Here is a 27,343-nt window from a genome sequence, read left to right as displayed (position 1 = left end):
TCGTGGGGCAATAAAATTGCCCTGCTTAGTTTGTCCGCTATGACGTTGGATTTGCCCGGGATGTGCGTTGCTAACAGAAAGCGCTGGGATGACACTGCCCACTGCCATACTCTAAGGGCTTCTCGGCAAAAGGGGTAAGATTTGGTCCCGCCTTGCTTGTTCAGGTACCAGACCACTGATATGTTGTCTGTCTGTATTGCAATTGTCCTAGAGGAAGAGAGTAAGTATTGCAACACTACAAGTACTGCTCATCTCCAGGACATTGATATGCAGATGTGATTCTTGATCTGTCCATGTGCCTTGGGCAGACTTTCCGTGAAAATGCCCCCCCCCAACCATATCAGGGAAGTGTCCGTGGTCACAGTGGCAACTGGAGGGGGTAGCATGAAGGGACGTCCTATTGTGACATGAAGAGACATCAACCACCACTGAAGATCCTTCTTGCAAGAATTCATTATCAGGATTGTGTGATTCACTGGAAGTTCTTGGTAAGACCATTGCGTGAATAGGAGCCATTGAAGAATCCTCATATACATCTTTGCTAATGGGATTGCCAATATTGCTGCTGCCATCAATCCTAGCTCTTTCAATACCTCTGCAGCAGGTGCTCTGTTCTTTGATACCAAGGACGTGATGTGTTGACGAAGAATACAAACCCTTTCTGGTGGAAGACTAAGAGTAGTGGTTGACGTGTCTAATTCTGTCCCTATAAAAATTATATGCTGCGATGGCAACAAGGCAGACTTTTCGAAGTTGACTGTAATGCATACCCAATTGCAGTGTGTCACATTAGCCTCTCTCGCTTGAAGAAGTTGATGCCTGGTGGTGGTGGTAAGGAGCCAATCGTCCAAGTACGGAAACACCTGGAATCCTAGACGCCTCAGGTGAGCCGTGACTACTGCCATGCACTTGGTGAACACTCTGGGGGCTGTAGTGAGACCAAAGGGCAGAGCTCGGAATTGATAATGATTGGCTCCCAGCCGGAAATGCAGGTGATCCCTGGATGGTCTGGCCATCTTTATGTGGTAGTATGCATTCTCGAGATCGATTGAGCACATCCAATTGTCTTTCCCTAAAAAGACAAGTATGGACTGTAGCGTGACCATTCGGAACTCTTTCCTCACAAATTGGTTGAGTCTGCTGAGATCCAAAATGGGTCTCCAGTCCCGTTTTCTTTGGAACCAAAAAGAATCTTAAGTAAGTTCCGAATCCTGTTTGGTCTGCCGGGACTGGCTGGATGACTCTTTCTAGCAACCAGCGTACCTCTATTGTTGCTTGTTCCCTGTGACTGGGTGGAACGTCCGGGATTTTCTTGATGGGATGGGGCTGGGTGGAGAACGGTATGAAATACCCTCTGGAAATGATACTTTGTACCCAATTGTCGTTTGTTATATCTAGCCAGGCTTCTCGGTACAATGACAAGCGACCCCCGATTGTCTCCAGAGTAGGACAGCCGGGCCTCCCTTCAGGAGCGCTGGTAGGACTGACCAGAGAAGTGATCTCTGTCACCCTGGTGTTGCGAACCCCCTCTGCCGCGAGGGTGGCGTCTTCCATTGTAACCCCCTCCTCTGCCTCTGGAGGGGGGCTCTCCACGTGTCTTGAAAGGCTCCTTGGGCTTTCCGGAACCACATCTTTCTTCCCTTCTGACCTTTAGGATAGGGTCTAGTAGGGGTGGAAAAACGGACGGCAGACAGAGTCTTTCCTTCTTGTTCACACCTGGTCAAAGTCTCCTTCACCTTTGGCCCAAACGAGGATGAGCCGTCAAACGGGGTATTCGTAAAGGAAGACTTGAAGGGTTCTGTGAAGGAACAGTCTCACATCCAGGCATGCCTACGAAGAGCAATTCCTGTACCTGTAGCTCTACTCGAACCATCAGCTGCGTAAGATACGAGATGCATGGACGAGTTAACTATTGAATTAAGGGTAGCAAGCTGGGTAGCAACTTTGTTGGATGCACTTGTAGCTACAACACCCTGAAGAGTATCTCCCAACTCCTTAAGGAGATCTCTCTGTAGTCTGGTAAAATGGGTCAAGTAGTTCAGTGATCTGAGTGAGAAAGCCGCTGAACTAAACATGCGTTTCCCATATCTATCCATGACCCTGGACTCTCTGTTAGGAGGATGGATAGACGAGGAAGTCTCAGACATTTCCTTTTTGGTGTCTGCCGCCACCACTGTGGCATCAACAGGGACTCCCTTTGTCAAAAAGGACTTATCTACAGGGGCAGAAATATACTTATTAAGCCTCCTAGGGACAAGTTCCATAGATTCTAGTGACTCCCACCCACTACGAGAGACCAGATCCATAAGCTCATCTTAGGGCGGAGACACCCAAGAGGTGGAAGGTTGAGACCTAAACGCCTTCAGGAGAACAGACTCGTCCTCAGTAGGGCTCTTGGACTGCCAATCACATCTCTGCCTAAAAATTTCAAGAATCTCCACAAAGGAGATGTCCTGAGAGGGAGATTTTAGGGGACCCTTCTGATTCATCCAAGTCGGTGTCTGATGTTGGAGACTCCTGTGGGCAGTCCAAATGCCTCCTCTTGCATAATCTCTTCCTGGGAACTTCTTCAGGGGGAGCCTCTGGAGAGGTCTCAGAAGAGCAGGGAGCGCCCTGTGGGGCTACCTGAGGCTCTGGGTCTCTACGCTTGGGATGACCGGAGGAAACAGAAACTGACACAGGCACTTTAGGGGAGGAAAAGGCCAGACCTGGAGATGAAGAAGTCTTAGGAGACAACACTCGCCTCACTGCTTCAAATGCACCACGGCTCCGATGAGAAGGAGTCGATGGATCATGAGGAGACGCGATCCCCTCTCGCACCGAAGCCATGGGCTCCAAGCACGAGGTAAGAGCAGAGCTCACCCGAGCCGAAACCCCGAGAGGAAGAGTCAGCACTGACAAGTCCGTGCAACTATCCTCCCCGGACCCGACCAGAGAGTGTCGGATCCTAGAGTCCCCGGTCAGCGCAGAGGACATCCGAGCAGATGGAGCCGATGACACTGGATCTGGTGTCTGCTCCAAGGGATCCACAATCATCAGGTCAACCTCCTCCAGCTCCGAAGGTCCGGTATGGCTCGGAGGAGGAGCAGACAATTCAGGAGTAATGGTCTTCGGCTCCAACGGTTGGGTCTGAGCCGACAGCAATTTAGCTAGGCCTGGTGCCTTTAAGAGCTTCTGAACCAGCCGGTCCATATCCAGATCGGACAGGCTGACCGAAGACCTGGAGGAGTGAATAGATGGAGCCGAATGGAGAAGTAGAGAGGGAGGTTTTTTGGCAACCGGTTCCAAAGCAGTGTCCCAGGTCCGAAAAGAACAGACTGTCGACTCTGAAGCCAGTGGAGCTGAAGTCACAACACTTTCCAACTTTTTTTGTCCTGGATTCTGAGGAAGATTTGGACGATTTGCTGGCCCCATCCTGGCAGGCAATGCCTCTGAGAAAGGGTGTTTAATAATACCCCTGTCAACTAACTTCCTCTTCCTTTCTGCAAGCACTCAAGTGGAAAAAGAGTGGCAGATACTACATGACTCCTGCAGGTGCACTTCACCCAAGCAGTACACACACTGCACATGGGCATCAGTAACGGACATCTTTTGTCCGCAGTCTGGGCACTTTTTGAACCCAGACGTAGGATGCTTTTCCCTTTCTTCAGACATAGCAACGAACTTCCTGAAAAAAATTCACAAGATCAAAAAACAACACTATTTAATTATATAAAAATAGTTTAACTCAGAAATGAGTAATCTAATTCACTACAAACAGCAATGCAAAAAGACAGCACAAAAGACCAAAAAGGCAAATAGTAACAAGAGTAATCCAAATATCAAAAAGTCCAAAAAAGACAACTCTAATCTAACAAGCTGTAAGAAAAGGCCCAAGGCCAACAGGCTGAAGGCAAGCACTAGAGATTTACTGGGAAAAGGGGAAAAAAAAAGAAAAATCTGCTAAACTAGGTAATACTATGTAAATATAATAGTAGAAAGATATAAAATGCAATAGAAAAAACTTGCTGAAAGTTGAAAATTCCCACAATAGTCTCGAGCAACGCTGGAAACCAAGAGATCCATGCCGCAGCAAACTAGATCTGAGGTAATTCCAGCAGTCCATTGTGGGATAAGAGGCTAGGTCTCGAGCTACTGGAAAACTTTGAGCTTGCTAGTCGGCCGTGTTGGAGCACAGGATCGGCTCCGAACCCATCAGTGAAGAATGAATGGCGATTGAACAACTTCACATGTATTAATTACATTGAAGTACTATAAACAGCTTACCATGCAACAAATTATTAGTTGGGAACAACTTTAGAATCAAGAGGAATAATGGAAATAAATACAATAAACTGATCCTGACTTATAAAAATTCTAGCTTTTAAAGATTAAACAGGCAGACAGTCTCCTTTTAATACAATGGTTATTTTAAGCCAGGGGACAATCTCCCACGGATTTAAACTGAACTGGTACTGCTTACAAGTTTTTGGTACTGACGAGATTATCACGTTACAAGTCTAAAGACAGAATGGGAGAGAACTCAGACTTGATTCCAAATTAGATTTGGGAGTAGCAACTTATATTAGATACACAACTAGATGGCATATGTTTTAAGTACTTCAATTGGCAATGAATGCACAAGAATATTCACATGCAACATGCCACCAGAGTTTACTCCCAAACTAGCTTCCATTTTGCTGGAGATGTGGGGAAAGGACTCTGGATGACTGGACCCATACATTTTGGGAGTGAAAAAGACCTGATGCCTTTCAACAAAAGCCTATAAGACCTTTGCAACAGGATTTGGTCTGACCAGATAGCAACTGGACTGCAAAAGGATTTGGTCTGATAAGATTGCCACTTTACTCATCTATGCTTATTGATTTGGACAATCAAAATGACTGGGCATGGAAAGAATGGACATTGTCACTACTGTAACATTATGTAAAAAGACCACAACAAGAAAACAGAATAGGCAGGATGTTCCAAGAGAAGATCAATCAATAAATCTTTTGAATAAACTGCATAGGCTAGAAACTTACACAAATGAGGTCTGGGAAAAGTTGGCCAAACAGGCTATTTGGATATGGGACTTGACTCAGTCACCTTATTAGTCTTACTGCTGAGATGACTGATCAACTGTTAAAACTTAAGGTGGGACAATTTATACATTCAATTTAGGAATAAAGTTCATTGATTCACACTGATTTATGAATGACACTGCAGTTCACTTTTGCTTCGTCAGTAACACTCATACTCCATTGCTTGTTAAATTAGTTATATTAACACACGTACTCTAATGTTGTTTTTATTTTTTAAATTTCGTAATCGCTTGTATGCTCTTTCACACAGTTGGGCAGATGGATGGCTAATAAAAGTGATTAAAAAAGAAGGACCCTTATCAACAAGGCCACACATACAATCAAAACATTAAATGCGAGTCTATGCTTGACAGTGCAGAGAGCTGAATAATTCTGAATGCCTTGTGTACTATTAAGCTCAATGTTATGAATCCTCAGGTAAAGGCACAAAAACAATCCCTATGAAAATATTCTAACCAGGGTCTGTACAATCAGCTCCAAGTCCTCAAATACAATATGGTTAATACTGAAGACATTCCTCAGTGGTGACAAAAGGACCAAGTAACAAGTTGATACCTGGTCCTGAAATACCAAAGTTAAAATAAAATTACACACATTAAGCATAAAATTTAATTTACGATATCCATAAGAAATACAAAATACACTAGCAGGAGTTTCAGATGCTTCTAAGGTGACATAAAAGAGTACGGCAATGATCTTGGATGGGTTACAAAATGACTTACACTAATCAAGAATGGCATCAGAATAAGCCATATGCTCCTGGAGAAGGAGAGATATCACTGGGCAACACTGGGATACCAGTGAAACTGCACGTATGTAGACCACTAAGGACTGGGAAGTGTACAGTACAGAAAACAAAACTCACTATGGAGCTTTGTGGGGCCAAATACAAGAGTTGACCAAAAGTAGGTCTTCAGTTCCCCCAAAAGGAAGAGATGATCAATTATGACAAATGCAACAGAAAAATCAAGGACAACTACTCAGAACAGTTCATCTGATGCTGTGTCACAAGATCATTATCCACTTTGGTGAATGCAAACTCATTGCTGTGGCACACTTGAAAACTTGACTGATATGGAGTTCTGAATCCATGAAACTTCAGGAAGACTTGCATTCCATCTTCTGTACAACAGTTATAAAAAGGGTGGTAGGACAGGCAGTAGTCCACAGACTGTTGCAACAACTGAACACCCCTGACAGACTGTATTCAGTTAGCATGCACCTATGTTGTTATTGCCTGATGACAATGACGAGTCCACAAAATGAAGAAAGAAAAAGTATTCACAATATACACCACATAAGGGTAATTATTTGCCGAACACTATAAGATACTTACTGCCAAATTCTGGTAAATGATAGAAAACAACTATCCAAAAGAACTGTGCAATATCCAATACATTATAGTCATACGTAATCCATCCATCTATGGAGTTTCCTAAGCAAGTAGGGAATGAAGCAGACTGCAAGACCTTTCTTGTGTCACACACAGAAACACACACACAGCTACGGGCAATTCAGTTTCCAATCCACCTACTGTATGCATTTGGTTAACAGCAGGAAACCAAGTACCTGGAGAAAATCTCTACAAACAAAGGAAAGACATGCATACTCCTTGCAGAAGGCATCCCAGCTGTGAACCAAACTACAGTTTCAGCCATGGACCAAACTAGATAAACTCTTGTTGTAAGGTGACAATACTAATTTTTTCACTGTGCTGGCCACAATTAGGGAATACAGACGGCTAAACAACTGCAGAATAGACAAGTGTCTTGTGTGTGGTTGTCAGCTGACATGATGTTTACTTAAATACTGCTGTAAAGAGGAGGAAAAGAAATGGGATTTCACACCTCTTAAGTATACTGAATTTTACCTAAAGGTCCTGTTGCAGGTGGTGCATCTAAACTCTGCTGCTCCCCACATTCTGTTAAGAGGCACTGGTTCATATTTTACCCTACAACGGTGGCACCTGGAAACCTGAAAGACAAGGGGAAAATAAAAACATATGCTGTCTAGAGAAACAGAAATTCTACAAAACAAAAACATAAAAAGATGTTTTCCTTTATCACACTTTTTCCTTTAGAAAGCCAAACAAGAGAGTTAACGTTAAAACATCCCTGTGACCCCACAGTTTTAACAGATGTGGGTCTAAAGCGCATTTTTAAAAAATAATGTTCTAAAAGTCATTGATGTGTACAAAAAGCTGAGCTTCATGCATAGGGGCTCATGCTGTGTTTTTATTACTGGATTGATACCCAAAAAGATCCACAACCACCTGTACTGATGCAAAGATGTGCTTCAGAAAAAAGTTATGTACTTAAATAATGCTCCATCTGTGTTATCCATTTTCATTCCTCCGCAACTCATGAGTTTGGATCCAAGCCCTCAGATCCAAATTGGCCATTGTAAAAGCTCATGACAACCTTGACCTCTCGAGCTTCTCCCTTACCCAGAATCCACCATCCCCATTACCTCAGATCTTGTATGCAGATTATAGCAAAAGACTAACACTCATACAGAAACATTTTTTTAAACAGAAATATAGCAGACAATGGAAGCACAAAGCTATATCTGGACTCAATGGGCAAGGGAAAGACCCCAAGACTGGCTCTCTAATGGAAAGCTGTGGTAAGTACTTAACTTCTTTATCTGATGATGTCAATTTTCATTCCGTCCTCGACTGATGGGACAGAGTCCTCAGCTACTACAATCCTAGGGTGGCCTCAAGGAAGGGCATTCCTAAGAACCATTGAGCCAAAGGATGCCCTACTTCTAGAAACCAAGTCTATCTTGCAATGAGAGATGAAGGTGTGGGGTGAAGCCCAAGTTGCTGCAGCACAAATATCATCCATGGAGGCTCTTGAATGAAAGGCTGAGGAAGCTGTCATTGATTTTGTACAATGAACATGCAATTGCTTAGTTAAAAGGCAAATTCAATTTACTGTAAATGAAAGAGATGCAATTAGTGAGCCATTTGGCTAGGGAAACTCTTGACAATGGCTTGCCCAATTTCTTTTCCACAAAGAAAACAGATAATTGATCTGACTTTCTGAATTCCTTTGTTCTGTGTAATAAGTAGAAATGTAATTACCTATGCACATCTAGTGAATGCAACAAATATTCACGTTTGTGTAATTTGGGAAGAAAATTGGTAGGTTGATTGGTTAATGTTGGATTCTGATACAACTTTGGGCAAAAATGATGCATTAGTTTGTAACGTAACTATCTTTATGAAAAATTATGTATGGCGGTTTCACCGACAAAGCCTGAAGTTCTGAAATTCGTCTGGCTGAAGTAATGGCCACCAAAAATAAGGTCTTCCAAGACAGAAATTTGAGATCACAAGTATTTGCAGGTCCGAAAGGCAGGAAAACCAAAGCTTGCAGTACCAGTGCTAAGTTCCACAGTGGAGCAGGATCTTTAACTGGAGGTCTCAATAGAAGTGTTCTTCATAGAACGGTCTTACAAAGTTTAGTAGTGCTTCTCGACACAGGGGGCATGATTTGGTTCCTCCTTCTCTGCTGATGTACCAAACCAATGACACATTGTCTGTTTGTATCACAATCTGTCCCAATGGGAGAGCATCCTGAAAGGCCTGAAACATTAAAAGCACTGCTCTCAACTCCAGAACACTGATATGCAAATTGGCTTCTTCGGGGGACCATATGCCTTGGACTGCCTTTCCCCAGGTAATGTCTCCCACCCCAGCTGGGAAGCATCTGTGGTCACTCTGGCCTTGGACTAAGGGGCAAATAGACGGCCTTGTAGCAGTTCTGACAGAGTCTACCACATCAGATCTTTTTTGCACAAGTTGGTGATTTATACTGGGGCGGACAGAGGTAGATGACTCATCGCCCATTGAGATGCCAAAATCCACTGAAGAATCCTCATGTGAAATCTGGTCCGCAGCAAAAGGGATATCACTGCTGTCATCAATACTACTGCTTTTGTAGGACCAGATGAGCAGGGACTGTGGTACTGCAAAGTATCTTGTTGACTTGTGATTTTAAAGTTTGAACTCTAGAAAGAGGAAGAGATGCTATTGTTGACCTTGCGTCGAGTAGCACCCCTATGAACTCCATAATTTGAGATGGTTGAAGAAGTGACTTTTCAAAATTTATGGTTATGCCTAATTGCACACAAATCTGGATTACTCTTTCTCTTGACATGATGAGTTGATGCCTGGTTGGGGGCAGAGATGAGCCAGGCGTCTGAGTTAGGGAACACCTGGAATCCATGCAGTCTCAAGTGAGCTGCTATCACTGCCATACATTCTGTGAACACCATGGGTGCTATGGTGACACCAAAGGGCAGTGCTTTGAAATGGTAATGACTGGCTCCGAGCCAGAAGCATAAGACTTTCCTGGATCGTCTGTTCATTTTTATATGATAGTACATATCCTAAAGATCTACTGAGCACATCCAGTCGTCGTCTTCCAGAAATGGAATAATCAACTGAACTGTGACTATCCGGAACTCTGTCTTCCCAACAACGTTGTTTAGACTGTTGAGATCCAGAACTGGCCTCCAGTCCCATGTTTGCATTGAAACTAAAAAGAATCTTGAGTAAGTCCCAGAACCTTTCTGATCTGGGGGGAACCTCTTGGATGATTCTCTTGTTTAGTAGCGTCTGTCTTTGAAAGGCTGCTTGTTCCCTCTGACTGGTGGAACATCAGAGATTTTCCTGGAATTTACAGGACAATGGGAAAATGGAATTATATATCCCTCTGGATATGGTCCTCTGCAACAAAGTATCCATTATTTCTAGCCAGGCTGTCAGATGCAGGGGCAAATAACCCCCAACTGCCTCCAGAGGGGGACAATTGGGCCTCCTTTCAGGAGCACTGGAAGGGTTTGCCAAAGAAAGATTCTCTGGACCCCTGATGATGTGGGCCTCTTCTGCTGCAAGGGCAACTTCTTCTTCTACCATTTGAACTTCCCCCTCTGCACCTGGGGGAAGACACTCCATGTACGCTCTGGAAAGATCCTTGTGATTTTCTGAACCACATCTTTCCACCATCTCAAGGACTCCTCAAAAAGGATCTTTAGGGAGTGGAAAAACATGTACCCATGGCAGAAAGGGTCTTTCCATCCTTCTCAAACCTGGACAAGGTATCTTTTACTTAGGGACCATAAAGACAGGTGCCATCAAAAAGAAGCACTGACGATCACTGACTTATAAGGCTCTGCAAAATCACACAAATGCATACAGGTGCATCTCCTAATGGCTACACCTGAACCCACTGCCCCTGAGGTTCCTTCTGCCACATTATAAATGAGCCTCATGGATGAGTTGGAAATTGATTCTAGGGTCGCCAGCTGAGTAGCGACGGCATCTTTCATCTCTTCCTATACGGTTCCTTTGAGAGTACCTGAGAGTTCCTTAATCAGATCCCTCTGAAGTACAGATTTATAGGTCACATTAAAGGTGGGAAAAGTTTTGAAATGATTTATTGTGGTCTAATTTTTTACATCACAAAAACCTGGCATTTTAACAGGGGTGTGTACACTTTTTATATCCACTCTTTGTCAAAGGAAGAAGGCAAAAGTCCCTTTAGAATAAGTTTGTTCCTGCAATCTACCAACACCCAGGTGTTGAAAGCATGGCAGATTGCACAATTCTCCTGGAGGTGGAGAGGACCTGTCGCTCTTATGTTATGATTCAAGACAAAACAGGCAGGGTAGTTCATTTATGTGCTTTACTACACAGAAACACATCAGGATGGACAGCAGCAATACAAAATATAAACAGACTGATTAACTGACAGAGCATTACATACATGCATGCTTACATCTCAACTGCTCTCTACAAAATGGCAGTCTGGCTCCCATGTGCTCAGTATTCATACATATATGCAAACCCATGGAAAGCTTCTTAAAGGTATACAAACATACTGATGTACATCTTCCCTCTTTAGTGAATCGCTCACAATAAAATGACACTTGAAAAAGACATGCAGTTATAGAGACACTGAGAAATAAACGTTTATGTCCAAGTTGCCATGCATCTAAAACGTGGTCTGGAGGACTGGGTTTAGCAACAGGGATGGTCACTGGTGAACAATCTGTTTCAGGAGTTTCGGGAATCTTCTCAGGGACAGGGATATTTGCTGGAATGTCCTCTGAAAGTGGAACACTGGATGACTCACTCTGAGATCTAGTGTCTTTTTCAGAGGCAAGATGCTGCAATACAGGCTCGGACTTTCTGATTCTGCCTAAATTCTACTCCTTGTGATGTCACAATGTACATACTCGGCTCTGGACATAAACTTTTCATGACTCCAATCTGATCAAAACCTTTGGACCTCTGCATCCTCACTATCTCTCCCTTCTCATAACAGATTGAGCAGTTTACTGGACTTATCATAATAGGACTTCTGGTACAAGCGCCTCTTCATGAGTTGAGCCTCACTGCTTTGTTGTTCTTAGCACAGGGAACCAGCAGATTGCTACCAACTGTAGTGTGGTTCTGGTTTGTCTCGTTTCTTCCTGGGCCTCCGCTGAAAATTGGCTATGTTCCAAGTCGGACTTTCCCAGTTAACACATGTTCAAATAAATAAATAAATAAATAAAAGCCCTTTTGCAGGTGAACCAAGATGTTTATCACAAGGAACATTTCTGAGACTCAGAAAAACATTGCTATTGTCTCATTTCAACTTCTCTAATAACTGTTGCACACTTTGAACTGCACGTTCTCCCAAACCATTTGTCTGACTGCAGGTACTCAGGGCTACTCATAACAAAGTCCCACTCTTCAGCAAATCTCTTGTACTGCTGGCTTATAAACTGTGTACCACTGTCAGAAATAACTGTGTGGACTACCATGGACTGCAAAATGATGTTTCAACTTAGTAATGACAGCACTGGATGCTAGATTAGGAAGTAGGTCAATCTCGACCCAATATGAATAAGAGCCTACTAACACCAAATACTGCTGACCATTCCGTTCGAAAAGGTCTGTGGCTACTGTCAACCAAGGTAGTACAGGAATCTGGTTTAGATGAAGTGGTTCTTTCTGTTGATGCGACAGTACTATTACATACAGAACAAGACAAAAGTACTCTCTCGATATCCTTTGACACAGAAGGGCAAAATACTAGTCCTCTCGCCCTTCATTTGATATAATCAGTTCCTGGGTGGCCACAATGCAAGATGGTATTATACTCTTGTTGCAAGGATTTTGGAACAATCACTTTTGGACCTTTCATGATGACACCATTGTCAAACAAAATCTCACCTCTACAAGGAAAATATGGTTGCACTACTACTGGTAAACAAGATTGTTTTGAAGGCCATCCTCAACTGATAAAGTGGTTGAGCTTCTGTGAATTGGATCTGAGGCTGTGTGACTTCTAAGCTCTGAAAAATTATATTGATTTGCTCTGCTTACTTGCTTGCTGTGGGATTTGAAGTCTTCTTAAGACACACAGTCTTGCTGTGCTGTTTACTGCTGAATCAGAGACACATCATGACTCCATCTGTAGTCTGTTTAAAGCACCAAGCCTTTCAAATTGCACACTGATAAAGAAATATATTTTGCAGCTATAAGCACAGTTACAGATAACTTATTTTATAACAAACCACACGTAGTCTGTCAGATTTGTAGCATATATTTACAAAGTTTTCCTTCATTACAGATATGAATGATGACTTCTACAAAATACCTCTCTCTGTCCTTCTCTCACATAACTGAACTACTACAATTGCTATATAGAAAGCTAGTCACGAACACATTTCCTGGGAAGTCACATAATGTCTGTTTTTAGACTTTTCTATTGTTCTTTTGTGATTTAAGCACTTTTGCTGATGTGAGGATGCCATTCTGAAAGGAAACATCTGTATAAGCTGTTCCTACTGGAAAAACATCACGTATTGCTGAATTTATAAAAAAGGATGTCTGTTAATAGATATTTGTTCTACAAACATGAGAAAATCATGTAATGCTTGTTTTCCAGTATTGCTTTCTTAGGCATTTCCTGATGCTGTGAAGAGAAGCCTGTCTGTTATACATATAGTATGAATGCACATTGTAAACTCTATACATATATTCAAGCAAACTTTCTTTCAGCATATTTACAACAAAATTAATTTCACTCTTATATTCATAATATCTAACAATTCCTAACAATTCCCTCTGTTTTTAAATATACTCAAAACATTTTATATAAAAAACACATTAAGAAACAAAACCTTTAGTTTTTTTGATACAAGTCAAAATGCAATTTTACATAGTTAATACAATGAAAACATGTATTACTACCAAACCTGAATGTATTTAACAACTTTTTCTTTTGCAGACCATTCTGTGAAAATATTTTATCAGTTATGAGCTGTGTCTGCTTTAATGTTATTTTTTTTTAACTTGATCAATTTATTCTTTTGCAATCATAGAATTTCATTTATGACTTAGAACTGTTTCATTAACTCTTTGCAACTGTTGAATTAACTATAAGAGATTAGAACCATGTGCTTCTGCAAGCATTTATACACTTCTGAAAATATACAGTTTCAATGTCATTTTAACCATAACATTGTGGTCATGTCTTTGAACTGCCCATTAACATCTTGGTTGAATACTGACTACAATGTATCCTGATCAGTATGTATTTACACAGACTGTTTGCTATTTATGCATTTCAATTTACTAGGTATACTGGACCCATTTTTTTAAAACTTGTTTTTTCACACACATTTATTACTAGACATTCATTTAATTTGTACTGAATTCTTCTGCATTTGTACATACAAAGACTATCATTTGTACTGAATTCTTCTGCATACAATGACTATAAAGTACATTTAGTCTAATCTTACAAATTTAATAACATTAATATTAAGCAAAATCTTGGAAAATGTTTGTCTCTTTAGAAATATCTAGTGGAATTGCCACCAAATGCATATGTCCTGTTATTTTAAACTACATATTCAGCAATTAAAATATTCATGCTTTTTTATACCAACATTGTTTTGTCAAAAACATATTGAAAATAGTGGCCATTCTTGCTATTAGAAACATTTATGCATTTTGCATATCTTTATTCTGTCTTGTATAGCTTTATCAATTTTAAGCCATCTCTTGTTTTTTTAAACTATCTCTTGTATAGCTTTACAGTTTAACAGGTTGTAAATACAATTTAATACTAAACAATACAATAATAACCATTATGACAGCTATTAACAACTTGTAAAATATCTTATCCTGTCAGGTTTAATCTAGTTTACCAGTATTTCTAATACACTAATACCTGTTTTTCCCCCCATAAAAGAGTATTGTCAAAAAGGAATGAGATATTTCTTCCTGTAGCTTTATTTTAGACCCTTGTTGTTTATTTTTTCTGTAGCTTTATTTCAGACCCTTGTTGTTTATTTTTTCTGTAGCTTTATTTCAGACCCTTGTTGTTTATTTTTTCTGTAGCTTTATTTCAGACCCTTGTTGTTTATTTTTTCTGTAGCTTTCTTTCAGACCCTTGTGCAGTACTACTTATACAGTCAGTGTAAAACTGAGAAAATGCCCCTCCCCCTGTAGTACTTCAGCACTGTTTTCCTGCCCTATGCTGTGAGAATAGAATGTATGTCAGCCTAACACTATGGTTATACATTTATTTTATTAAATTATGGACCTTTGTCTGATTTGATAATTTTTTTTATAAAGCTTTTGCTGTTTACTACCTCTAGTATTGTATTTACACCCTCCTGCACAATTGATTTGAACTGTATGTATACTATAGCCCATTTGCTGGCTGTACTTGATGCAACTGAGGGTTTTTTCTTCTCTTTTAACATTTACTTGCAAACAGATTGTCAGTGACATCTATGCACAATTGTGACATTTTATTACAATTACCAAATAGTGTTGCCTGTAAACATTTTAACAATTATGTTTTAATAACAATGATGCTTTAGAAAACCTCAAGCTACTTATCTGGCAATCAGTCTTGTTGTTTATCTTATCTTTCCAGCATTTCCTGTAACTATTCATCTAGTCTAGGAACGTCTGAGCTCACATTTTATACTCTATAAACCATAATTAATTATTTTGTCATTTTTCCTTTAATGTGATTATGATTTGCATAACTATACATTTATACAACATAAATAGACATTATTTTACAATTACCTTACATGGATTTCAGTATTTTTATTTATTTATCTATTTAACTGTCCTGCCATTAATTTTACAAAACCTGTTTGACTAATACCATCTGTGATTTTATTTATTTTTAAAATTCAGAACTTTAACTGTTTGGTGTTACTATACAATTATAAAAAATTGTAAAAAAAACAAAATAGATATTAGCTTAACATATGTTTATATTTATATTTGCTGTTGTCTGCCTGTTATTCTTGTGTATTGTAACAGATGTACTCTAGATGAAAAGAACACACATGTATGTTTGTCTTGTATTTGTATATCTTTATACAAGTATGCCAGTCTTGTGACTTTAAATCTTTATTCTTATTAACTATTTTTATTTAATTTTATACACTAGAACAGTTTTGTTTACCTTTTGACTGTGCTAAGAATGGCAGTCATATGCTTTACCTACTGTAGTACTGATAGATGTCTTGCTTTAACTGAATGAAAGTAAAACATTTAAGAATGATTTGTCCAGACATCAGATCCTACCATCCTATCATGTATGTTTAACCATTTTCAAAACATAAACATATTATAAAGTATATTTCTTTTGCACAGATTAACTGTGTATGTAGGAAGTTCCCAGTCTTTGTCAGTTCAGCTAATTTATTTCCTTTATCCTGCAACTGCTGTTGAATTTCCTGTGATATTGCATGGTCTTTCTGACATTCTTTAGTAAGCTGTTCTGCTGAATTTGAAACTCCTATGCCCTTTTGAAAAGATGTGCGTATAACTTGTCTAAGCTTCCTGAATTCATTGTGTCTGTCTTTTAGAAGTTTATTACATGTCTTTGTAACAAAATGTACAAGAGTTTCTATCAGTAACTGATTTGACTGTTGCAACTCTGAAATAAACCTTTTACATCTGGTGACAGGACATAACTGTCTAACATTTGAATATAATGTCAACATATTAACTTTTCTTGGTTCTTTACCTTTACAATTTTTGTCTGTACAGTCTAACCTTTGGATAATGTCATCCATTGTATTTTTATGACATTGTACACACAATAAACATTTTTATACCACACATGATTTTATTTCAGATACCAGTCAAATATTATAATCCATTTGCATAATGCCTTACTATCAAATTGCAATTCGTTTGCATAATGCCTTACTATTAACTTGCCCTAATAAGGTTTTACATTTGCTAATATGCTGTATATACATTTATTCTGTTATTATTATTACCTCAATGGCATTCATACTGTATGTAACACAGAATAATTTTCTTACCAGTCAACAGACAAGCAGATGGCCAAGCTGCTTTACTGTAGATGGTTGAAAAGTTTCTGTAGTCACTTGTGAAGTTGGTACAGCAAAACTGGCAGATTCAGTTTTACAACTTCGTCTTGTACCTTTTCTGGAGAATTTATGGAACTGCTCCACCTTCCTGCAATGCAGTCTCACCGGATTTAGACGTCTATTAAACTGTATTGCTACAAACTGTTGAAAACTGTAGAAATCTGAAGTACTTCACATAAACGTTACTGTGCTTTTACAGGAGTGACATTACCCATTCACTCCCCCTGTTTTTGGATACAGGCTAGGAACGTTGTCAAAGGATCACCATTGAAAAATTCTATTGATTTGCTCTGCTTACTGCTTGCTGTGGGATTTGAAGTCTTCTTAAGACACACAGTCTTGCTGTGCTGTTTACTGCTGAATCAGAGACACATCATGACTCCATCTGTAGTCTGTTTAAAGTACCAAGCCTTTCAAATTGCACATTGATAAAGAAATATATTTTGCAGCTATAAGCACAGTCATAGATAACTTATTTTATAACAAACCACACATACTCTTTCAGATTTGTAGCATATATTTACAAAGTTTTCCTTCATTACAGATATGAATGATGACTTCTACAAAATACCTCTCTGTCCTTCTCTCTGTCCTTCTCTCACATAACTGAACTACTACAATTGCTATATAGAAAGCTAGTCACGAACACATTTCCTGGGAAGTCACATAATGTCTGTTTTTACACTTTTCTATTGTTCTTTTGTGATTTAAGCACTTTTGCTGATGTGAGGATGCCATTCTGAAAGGAAACATCTGTATAAGCTGTTCCTACTGGAAAAACATCACGTATTGCTGAATTTATAAAAAAGGATGTCTGTTAATAGATATTTGTTCTACAAACATGAGAAAATCATGTAATGCTTGTTTTCCAGTATTGCTTTCTTAGGCATTTCCTGATGCTGTGAAGAGAAGCCTGTCTGTTATACATATAGTATGAATGCACAGTGTAAACTCTATACATATATTAAAGCAAACTTTTTCTTTCAGCATATTTACAACATAATTAATTTCACTCTTATAATCATAATATCTAACAAGCTCATCATCATGTGTGGAAGAAAAATGTCTCACTTCCATGACTTCAAAATCAAGTTTATCATTTTCATGCTGTTCAGTGGTATTTCCGGGCAATCTAGATAATGTATCGGCCAGATAAAGAAGTTTGCTTTTTGTGTAGACAACATCGAAATTATACTTTTGCAATTTCAACATCATGCATTACCAGGCAGGTATGACCCTAACCCTGAGCAGTATCCTTCCTTCACCAAGAATGATGCCACAATATAGAGACAAGATGATCAGCTTTAACAATTGGCTTAATGTCTGGTGTCATTCAAAGGGGATCCAGTGTCTGTCTGCCTGGGATGACATGCTTGACAAGCCACGCTGCTTCGCAAGGGACGGCTTGCACCTGTCACCCCTGGGATTCCGGATATTGGCTAAGGCTCTTGCCACCCCCATAGTGCCTTTTTTAGGCAAGGCTCAAATTCTAAACCTACCACCCTAGAAAACAAAATGGGAAGAAACTGAGGGTAATGCTGCTCAATGCCAGAAGTCTAAATCTCAAAATGCACGCACTCGAGGCCCTTCTCAGTATGGAGAACATCGATGTCTGTGCTGTAACTGAAACCTGGTTCAAGGCTCCTGAGAGCACCCGGCACTATTAGGTTTTACCTCATATCATGCGTCGCCCCAAAACCCGGACCACACCACAAAAGGAGGGGTGTATCCATATTCATAAAGGATACTCACACCTCCAGGTTGGTGGCAACGCACAAAGCTCGAAACCATCCAGGTGCAACTAACCATAGGCAAAACTGCTCTACAAATTGTAGCATGCTACAGGCCACCCTCTCAAACTCAGGAACCCCACACAGCCTTCCTGAAGACACTGGAGGGTATAAATGCATCTCCAAACACCATCATATTGGGTGACTTCAACTACCCGAATATAGACTGGGAACATTACTCAAGCCCTAACTTTCTAGCCCAACGGTTCCTGGAGTTCATAAATTCAAATGCCATGGAACAGCTAGTCACTGTTCCCACAAGAGGAGAAAATATACTAGATCTCATTGTCACAAACATGGGGACAAAATGCTCCACCACGGAAGTATATCCCTCATTGGTGAGATCTGATCATAAACTAATCTCACTGGAAATCCACATCTCGCCCCCACCCCAAACAAAAAAAGACCATAGTGAAGAACTTCTCTAGCAAACTTCACACTACTCAAGACTGGTGTGGTATCCTTCAAGGCCCCTGAGCCAGAGGAAACCACAACCCAAGCTCTGGAAACCCTTACAAATGCCTTCTATGAACACCTCCAGGACTGCATGGATCAGGCAATTCCAAATAAAACCAAGACTCTTTCCACAAAGGGCAAGCGTCCAGTCTGGTGGACCCCAGCCATTAACAAACTTTACAATAAGAGGAGAAAGCTATTACATGATAGAACAAAATCCATAAAAGGGAAGTCACCCCTGATCATTATTAGTAAAAAATACGAGCACTCATAAAATCAACTAAGGCCAATTTTGAGAGAAAATTGCCATGGATTCAAAGGACAATCATAAGGCCTTTTTCAGCTATGTTAGGAACCTGGGTGGAAACTCCCAGATATGCTCAGAATTAGTCCAAAATGATACAAAAATCACTGAACCCACAGACATTGCCAACATACTGGCAGACAGGTTCAGTGCAAACTTCACCCCGCTCTGCCGACCTAAAGGAGAGATAACTAACACAGCCGAGTGTAGCCTCCCGGACATCTCAAATGCGCAGGTGAAAGCTGCTCTCTCTAAAGCAAAAACACAGCATCAATGGGACCGGATGGTGTCCCCGGCTGTGTGCTACACGAGCTAAATGAGGAATTAAACCCGCACATAAGGCAGCTGTTTAATCTCAGCCTTACCACAGGATACGTGCCCAAGGAGTGGCGTACGGCAACTGTGGTCCCACTCCACAAAGGCGGCACCTCTACGGACCCTGGTAATTACCGCCCCATAAGCTTAACAAGTCTAGTCTGCAAAGCTATGGAGAGGATCATAATGGAGCTCATAAACAAAGATATAGGGGACTTGCAGACATTGGACCCGACCCAGTTTGGCTTTGTCAAGGGAAGATCATGTCTTTTGAACTTGGTCGACTTCTTCGAAACAGTCACCACGGCCATTGATGAGGGAAAGGCAGTCCATACAGCCTACCTTGACCTTGCAAAGGCTTTCGACACAATACCCCACTCGGGTATTGTAGAAAAACTTACCAGCTTAAATGTAAACCCATATGTCACAAGATGGGTTGCAAACTGGCTTAAGGACAGAACCCACAGGGTTAGAGTTGCTGGCGCTGTGTCAGACTCCAAGCCGGTCACAAGTGGTGTCCCACAGGGCTCGGTCCTTGGCCCCCTATTGTTTGGCATCTACTTCTCAGAAGTACAGGCCAACATGGGAGGACTTTGGCTGACAAAGTTTGCAGTCGACTGCAAACTGGGCGCCATAGTGGAAAGTGCATCGGACACGGATATCCTTCAGAAGGGACTCACGGAAACAGATAGCTGGTGCCAGAGCCATGGCCTGAAGTTAAACACCAAAAATGTATAGTCATACCCTTCGGGAAAAACAAGGTAACCCCAAGCTACCATATAGGTGGCAATCCACTAAGCACAGAAGAGGTTATCAGGGACCTGGGGACCCAGGTTGACAGTGGCCTTTCTTTGACACTCACATTGCTAAAGTGGTTAGAAAGACCTTCTACATTGCCCACCTGATCATGAAGGATTCACATCCAGATCTAGTGAGGTCATTGTTCCCTGTACTCTTCACTTATCAGACCAATGATCGAGTACAATGCCCCATTCGGGATGTATCTCACCAGACATCTGCAGCAATTGGAGAGACCCCAAAAGTTCCTCACCAAAGGGATAAAGGGACTCCAAAATCTGTCATATGCTGCCAGATTGAAGAAACTCCAGCTCTATTCAGTCGCATACCGTCTGCTCAGAGGTGACATGTGCCTGACATACAAGGCCATGTCCAACCCGAATTAATGGACATGCTCCACCTCAAAAATCCAAATCCACCAAAACCACTAGAGCAAGTGACTTAAACCTTAGCACGGATATAAATAGGACGTGCTGGAGGGATAGATTTATCACTCAGAGACTCCCTATGCTGTGGAATAAAATCCCGGTCCATGTGAGGCAGAGCACCTCGCTGACTCTGTTCAAGAGAAATCTAGACCTGTGGATGGGAGATCGTAGGTTTACCCCGGGAATCATCTCTGTGTCACTGCTGGACAGAGGCACAACAAACTAATGGGCACAGTATTTTTTCATATAAGGGGTGGCGTAAGCCACAAAAATTTGGGCTAGGCTTATAAATGCCTTAGGGCAGATAGCCTAGTATAAACCTATGAACCTACAATCTGGCAGGCGCTGTATGCATAGCCTTTCTCAAAACAGTGACTACAGGTTGGTGGTCAGTTTCCATTTAAATTGGGCGTCCATAAATATAATCATGGAACTTCAAGCATGCAAACACAATTGCCAAGAACTGTTTCTCAATCTGCACATACTGCATCTCGGTTTGGGTTACAGTTCTGCATGCACAGGCTACTGGTCTACACTCTTGAAGAATGACTGCACCAAGACCAAATTTCAAAGCATCACAAGAAAGTGTAACTGGTTTGTGAATATCACAGTAGCTGAGAGTTGGTGGACTGGCAATTCTTTCTTTCAGGACATCAAATGCTCTCTGTTGCTGTTCTAACCAGGACTAGGATACATCTTTGCGTGTCAGCTCTCTGAGTGATGCTGAAAGTTGGCTCAAGTCTGGAATGAACTTGCCTAGCTAGTTAACCATGCCAAGAAAACATTGTCTAGAGCTGGCATCTCAAGAATTGCTGTTCGCTTGGAAGGAGCTGGTAGTAAGCCTGAACTAGTAAAGAAACGATCAACCTAAGTATCTTCTCGTAGCCTGAACTTGCACTTCTGAGGATTCATATGTGTGTACTAGGCTAATAGCCCTGGAGCCTTAACAAGTCTAGCCCATAGGATTACCCTGGCATCGTGCCAACCGACCTCACAGTTTAAGATTCACTTCACATATGCTCTGTACAATTTTCTTGAGGTTTCTGTCATGTTTGGCTTCACCATTACCTCCTACTAGAATATCATCTACTATAACTGCACACGGATAACCCGAAAAAAATTGTTCCATGGCATGCTGGAAGACTTCACTGGCAGAATTTATCCCAAATGGCATTCGCAAAAATCTGTACCTGCCAAAAGGAGTACTAAAAATGGTTAGTAATGAGGATTTTTGGTCAAACAGAATTTCCCAAAATGAACTCTGCATACAAAACAGAAAAACAGGGGCATTTGGCATAAGGGCAGCGACTTCTTCAACTGTACGCATTGGATGATGAGGTATTTTCAGTGCTTTGTTCAAATCTCTTGGATCAATACATATTCTGATATCATCTTAATTAGAAGTTATGTACTCACCATAACGTTCCATCTGAGTAGGTGACTTCATTCGGATGCAACCTGTGGGTATCGGATCCGACCTCGGATCCGAGCCGGCATTTCAAAAGCTTAGGCTCCGAGCTCCTAGCTCCTCCCTCTTACCCATAACCCCTTGCCAAGCCCTAACTGACCTCAGATTGAGTTTGCCTCAAAATACTGACTACAGTACACCAAAAAAGCATAAAAACTCGCTCTATAAAGGCCAGGGGGATGGAGGGGGGGATGGTTGCATCCGAATGAAGTCACCTACTCAGATGGAACGTTATGGTGAGTACATAACTTCTAAATCTGAAGTAGGCAGACTTCATTCGTCTGCAACCTGTGGGACAGAGTCCCCAGCTACCTGAATCTTGGGCGGCCGTCATGGAAGGATGTTTCGGAGCACCGCTGAGCCAAAGGATGCTCTTCCCCTGGAAACAACATCCACCTTATAATGAGAAATAAAAGTATGAGGCGAGGCCCAAATAGCTGCCGCGCAGATATCATCCAATGAAACACGGGACTTGAAGGCGGCTGAGGTAGAAACCGCCCTAGTAGAATGAGCCGTAACCCTCTGAGGAGCAGGTCTACCTGAAGTGTCATAAGCCTGCAGAATACAATTAGCGATCCACTTAGATAGCGTGACTTTAGACACTGCTTTACCCAAAACAAATTTAGCAAAGGAGACGAACAGCTGATCTGATTTCCTGTGACCAGCTGTTCTGTGAATATAAAAACGTAATTGTCTATGAACATCCAAGGAATGCAATTTGTATTCTCCTTTGTTTGAGTACTTGGGGAAAAACACAGGTAAATTGATGGATTGGTTAATATTAGATTCAGAAGAGACCTTCGGAAGAAAAGATGGATTGGTCCTGAGGCACACCCTATCAGGGAAGAAAGAAAGGTAAGGCGGCTTGACACATAGAGCCTGAAGCTCAGACACTCTTCTGGCTGAAGTGATAGCTACCAAGAAGGCAGTCTTCCAGGAAAGGTACTTTAGATCTGTAGAAGCTGCAGGCTCGAAAGGAGGAGCAGTAAGGGCTTGCTGTACTAACGACAAGTCCCAAGGTGGAACAATCTCCTTGACTGGAGGCCTCAACAAAAAAATTCCTTTGAGAAAGGTTTTGCATAATTTCGCAGTCATGAGGGGAGCTGCCTCATGACCTATGTGATAATGCGAGATAGCTGCCAATTGCACCTTAATCGTGGAAGAACTTGCCCCCTGATGAAAGAGGTCTGTTAAAAAATCTAGCACCGCTGACATAGGTGCCGAGAAAGGATCAAAGGTTCTCTGAATCGCCCAAATAGAGAATCTTTTCCATTTACTCCGATAAACCTGCCTGGTGGAAGGTTTATGAGCTGCCACTAAGATGGCCTTGACCGGTGATGAGATACCGGGAGTCCTAATCAAGGATGGAACTGGAGCAGCCAAGCTGTCAATTTCAGGGTGCACAGATTGGGAACCGCAATTCCCAGAGGGTGGGAGATGAGATCCGGAATCGGATCCAGAATCCAGGGTGGATTGATTTTGTGAGACCATACGAAGGGAAACCAGGGTTGACGAGGCCAGAACGGGGCAATGAGAATCATTTTGCTCCCCAAACTGTTGGCTTTCTGTAGAAGCCTCTGCATCAGAGGTAGTGGAGGGTAGGCATAAAGGAGACCGGGAGGCCAAGCATGCACCAGAGCGTCTCTCGGGAATTCCCCTGGTGGGGGAAGCAGAGCGAAGAAATTGTCGCATTTGGCGTTTGAGGGAGAGGCAAAAAGATCGCAACAGGGTTGTCCCCAAACGGCAAAAATCTTCTTCGCTACCTGAGGCTTGAGAGACCACTCGTGAGGAGAAAGAATGGTGCGACTGAGCTTGTCCGCAAGGATGTTGGATTTTCCCGGAATGTGCGTTGCTACCAGAAAGCGTTTGGTGGAAATTGCCCATTCCCAGACTCTCATGGCCTCTCGACAAAGGGGGTAAGACCTGGTTCCTCCTTGTTTGTTGATGTACCAGACTACAGACATGTTGTCCGTCTGGATCGCAATAGTCCCTGAAGGGAGAACGTGGTGAAGTGCTTGCAACGCTAGGAGCACCGCCCTCATTTCCAGGACATTTATATGCAACGACGTCTCTGTGGGGTTCCACGTGCCTTGGACAATCTTTCCCATAGAATGACCCCCCCACCCGAGGCAAGAAGCGTCCGTGGTCACTGTGGCTTGGGGAAATGCAGCACAAAAAGGTCTCCCTGTCAGGGGCTCCGGGGAAAGAAGCCACCAAAGGAGGGATTCCCTGCACGCTTTGCTGACCGCTATCGGGGTGTTGAGAGATGAGCAAAGAGGGGACCACTGAACCTGAAGGGTCCACTGAAGAACCCGCATGCGTAAGCGAGCATGAATGAGAAGCGGAATAGCTGCCGCCATAGAACCTAGGGCCCTCAGGACCGAAGCTGCAGTTGGAGATGGTTGCAGGACTGCTGCTACATGACACTTCAGGTTGGCAACTCTGTCTGGAGTGAGGAAGGCTCGCATTGATCTGGTGTTTAGCCTTCCTCCTATGAAATCTATAGCTTGTGTGGGGTGTAGTAAAGATTTCTCCCAGTTGACAGTGATGCCCAGCCTTGGGGCTAGTTGGAGAAAGTAATCCCTGGCTGAGCATAGAAGATGCCTTGATGATGCCGTCAGAAGCCAGTCGTCCAGGTACGGAAAGACCTGTAATCCCTGGAGCCTCAGGTGGGCCGCTACCACCGCTAGAACCTTGGTGAACACCCTGGGGGCTGAGGTGAGACCAAAGGGGAGGACCCTGAACTGATAATGACTGGCTCCCAGCCGGAAGCGAAGAAACCTCCTGGACCGTCTGTCCATGCGAATGTGGTAGTACGCGTCCTTGAGGTCGATGGAGCACATCCAGTCGTTCTGCCTCAACAGGGGGAGTATAGATTGAAGGGTGACCATCCGGAACTTTTGCTTGGTTACTGACAGGTTCAGCTGGGAAAGGTCTAAGATTGGTCTTAAGTCCCCCGTTTTCTTTGGCACCAAAAAGAACCTGGAGTAAAACCCTGACCCGGTTTGATCTGGAGGGACGCGCTGGATAGCTCTTTTTTCTAGCAGCTGTTCGATTTCGACAGCTGCTGCCTCCCTTTGGTCGGGTGGAACATCTGGGAGGCTGCGAGATCTGGGAACTTTGTACAAGGGGATTGTATAACCTCTGGATATCACGCGAAGCACCCAACGGTCTGATGTGATGGACTCCCAAGAAGTTAGGTGCCTCGAGAAACGCCCGACTGCCTCCAGAGACGGACAGCCGGGCAACCCTTCAGGGCTGCTGCGTGGGTCTCTCAGAGAAAGGTTCTCTGGACCCAAAGTTTCTAGGAGCCCCTCTGCCTCTAGGACGGCGACCTCCCTGTCCTCCTCTGCCACGGGAGGACTGGTTATCCGGAGCAGGTTGGGACAGCTGCGATTTCTGGAACCACATCTTCTTCTGTCCCTTTTGGTTCTTCGAGAAGGACCTCTGGGGAGCCGAGAAGCGGACTCCGACGGCAGACAGCGTCTTCCCATCCTTTTCGCTCTGGATCAACGTTTCGCGAACAGTCTTACCAAACAAGGCAGAACCATCAAAGGGGGCATTCGCGAAAGTCGCCTTGAAGGGCTCTGCGAAATCACAGTGACGGAGCCAGGCTTGCCGCCTCATGACTAGGCCTGCTCCGCTGGCTCTAGCGGCTCCCTCAGTGGCATGAGAAAGTAGCCGCATAGACGTGTTAGATACCGATCTGAGAGTACCCATTCGGGTGGAATATACTTGCTTATCCTCAGCCGACATGGACTCTGGGGGAGATGCAGCGTACTCTTTAATCAGATCCCGCCGCATCCTAATGACATGTGCCATGTAGTTCAGCGCTCTCAAAGAGAAGGTTGCTGAACTGAAAACTCGCTTCCCAATGCGATCCATCGAACGGGACTCCTTGCCCGGAGGATGCACGGAGGGACTCTCCTGGGCCAATTCCCTCTTTGTGGCTGCAGCCATCATCATGGCATCTACTGGGGGGCCCTTGCTCCAGTGAGTGCGGTCCGCCGGAGGGGAAAGAATGCGGTCAGGATGCTTGGGCACAGGCTCAACGGTGTCCGGATCCTTCCAAGCTCTGATGGATATAAGGTCCACCAGAGGATCAGCAGGAGGGGACACCCAAGAGGTAGATGGGCCCGCCTCAAATGCCTCCAAGAACACAGACTCGTCTGAGGAAGCCTTGGGGGCAGACCACCCCCCCCTGATCCTTAACATTTCCATGACGTCTCCAAATGAGACGTCTTCAGGGGGTGACCTTGGGGAGCCTTCCCCTTCATCCAAATCTGTGTCTTCGGTGATGGACTCGGGGGAGTCCATGTGCCTCCTTTTGCACTTACGCTTCCGAGGTACTTCATCGGGGGGGCTGTCCGATGAGTACTCTTCAGCAGTTGGATGTTCCAAGGGAACTACTTGGGACATCGAGGCGGGCTGTCCCTGGGACCGGCTGGTGGGGGCCTGGCCCAACTGCAAGGGAGTGCGGGATGGAGCCGTGGCAGGGACCGGGGGTCCGGACGTCCTCAACAGTGCCCTTTCCACTACGTCGAAGGCCGAGGGAGCCAGCTTCTCTAAACCCGAGCCGACCCCCACTCGGATCCGATGCACGGATCGGAGTCGGAGCGAAACCGTCGGATCCGAGACCGTGTGCTCCGACCTGGATGGAGCCGAAGACACACCAGCTCCCTCGGATCCGAGGCTCGCCTCGGCTCCGAGAGGTCGGGTCCGAGTACCAAGCACTCAAGGGATGGGACGGATCCGAGGTGCGCCGACCTATCGGATCCGACCCACCCCCGGATCCAACTCTGCCCGGCGCCGACAGCTCCGAACCCAAAATGGGTGGGAGAAGGAGCCAAGGCGAAAGGTCGAAGCCCCTCCCGGATGGGGGGGGGCTACGAGCACTCCCATTTGCATTTGGGCCTGGATGAATTTCCTCATCATCCGGTCCATATCAGCTTCACTCATTGAAAAAGTGGACCGGGTGGAGGCTACCGAAGCGGACCTAGAGAGCCGCTTTGGAGACCTCACAGAAGGGCTAGCCTCCTCCTCCTCGGGCCCAGGAGAGAACCGAGGGGAGTGGAGCCGAGGAGGAGGAAAGCTAGAAGGCACAGGTGAGGCCCGCTTAGATGGAGGAGCCGAACTGGAAGTCTCGGCTCTCCGTTTGTGGTGCCTCTCCCTGTGCCTCTCCTTCTTCTCTCTCTCCCTAGAAGGCTCTCTCTCCTCCGGCAACTTAGAGGGAGGTTGAGTCCCAGCCGGAGGAGGAG

At 43.4% G+C, this 27,343-nt stretch overlaps 1 protein-coding gene across 1 annotated transcript in view; it reads right to left on the bottom strand.

Moving 5' to 3' along the window:
* Positions 1-27,343, bottom strand: part of SHFL (shiftless antiviral inhibitor of ribosomal frameshifting) — a 1,552,615-nt gene that overhangs the window by 422,370 nt on the left and 1,102,902 nt on the right. Inside the window, exon 8 of the mRNA XM_044084676.1 lies at positions 6,955-7,058. Coding sequence (XP_043940611.1) covers positions 6,955-7,058 — 104 coding nt within the window. The remainder of the gene's footprint in view (positions 1-6,954; positions 7,059-27,343) is intronic.

This window comes from Protopterus annectens, chromosome 9.part0, assembly GCF_019279795.1.
Source record: "Protopterus annectens isolate FY-2018-M chromosome 9.part0, PAN1.0, whole genome shotgun sequence".
Classification (NCBI taxonomy): Eukaryota; Metazoa; Chordata; order Ceratodontiformes; family Protopteridae; genus Protopterus; species Protopterus annectens.
The sequence above is the reverse complement of the archived record's forward strand: the minus strand, read 5'-3'. Positions and strand labels throughout refer to the sequence as shown.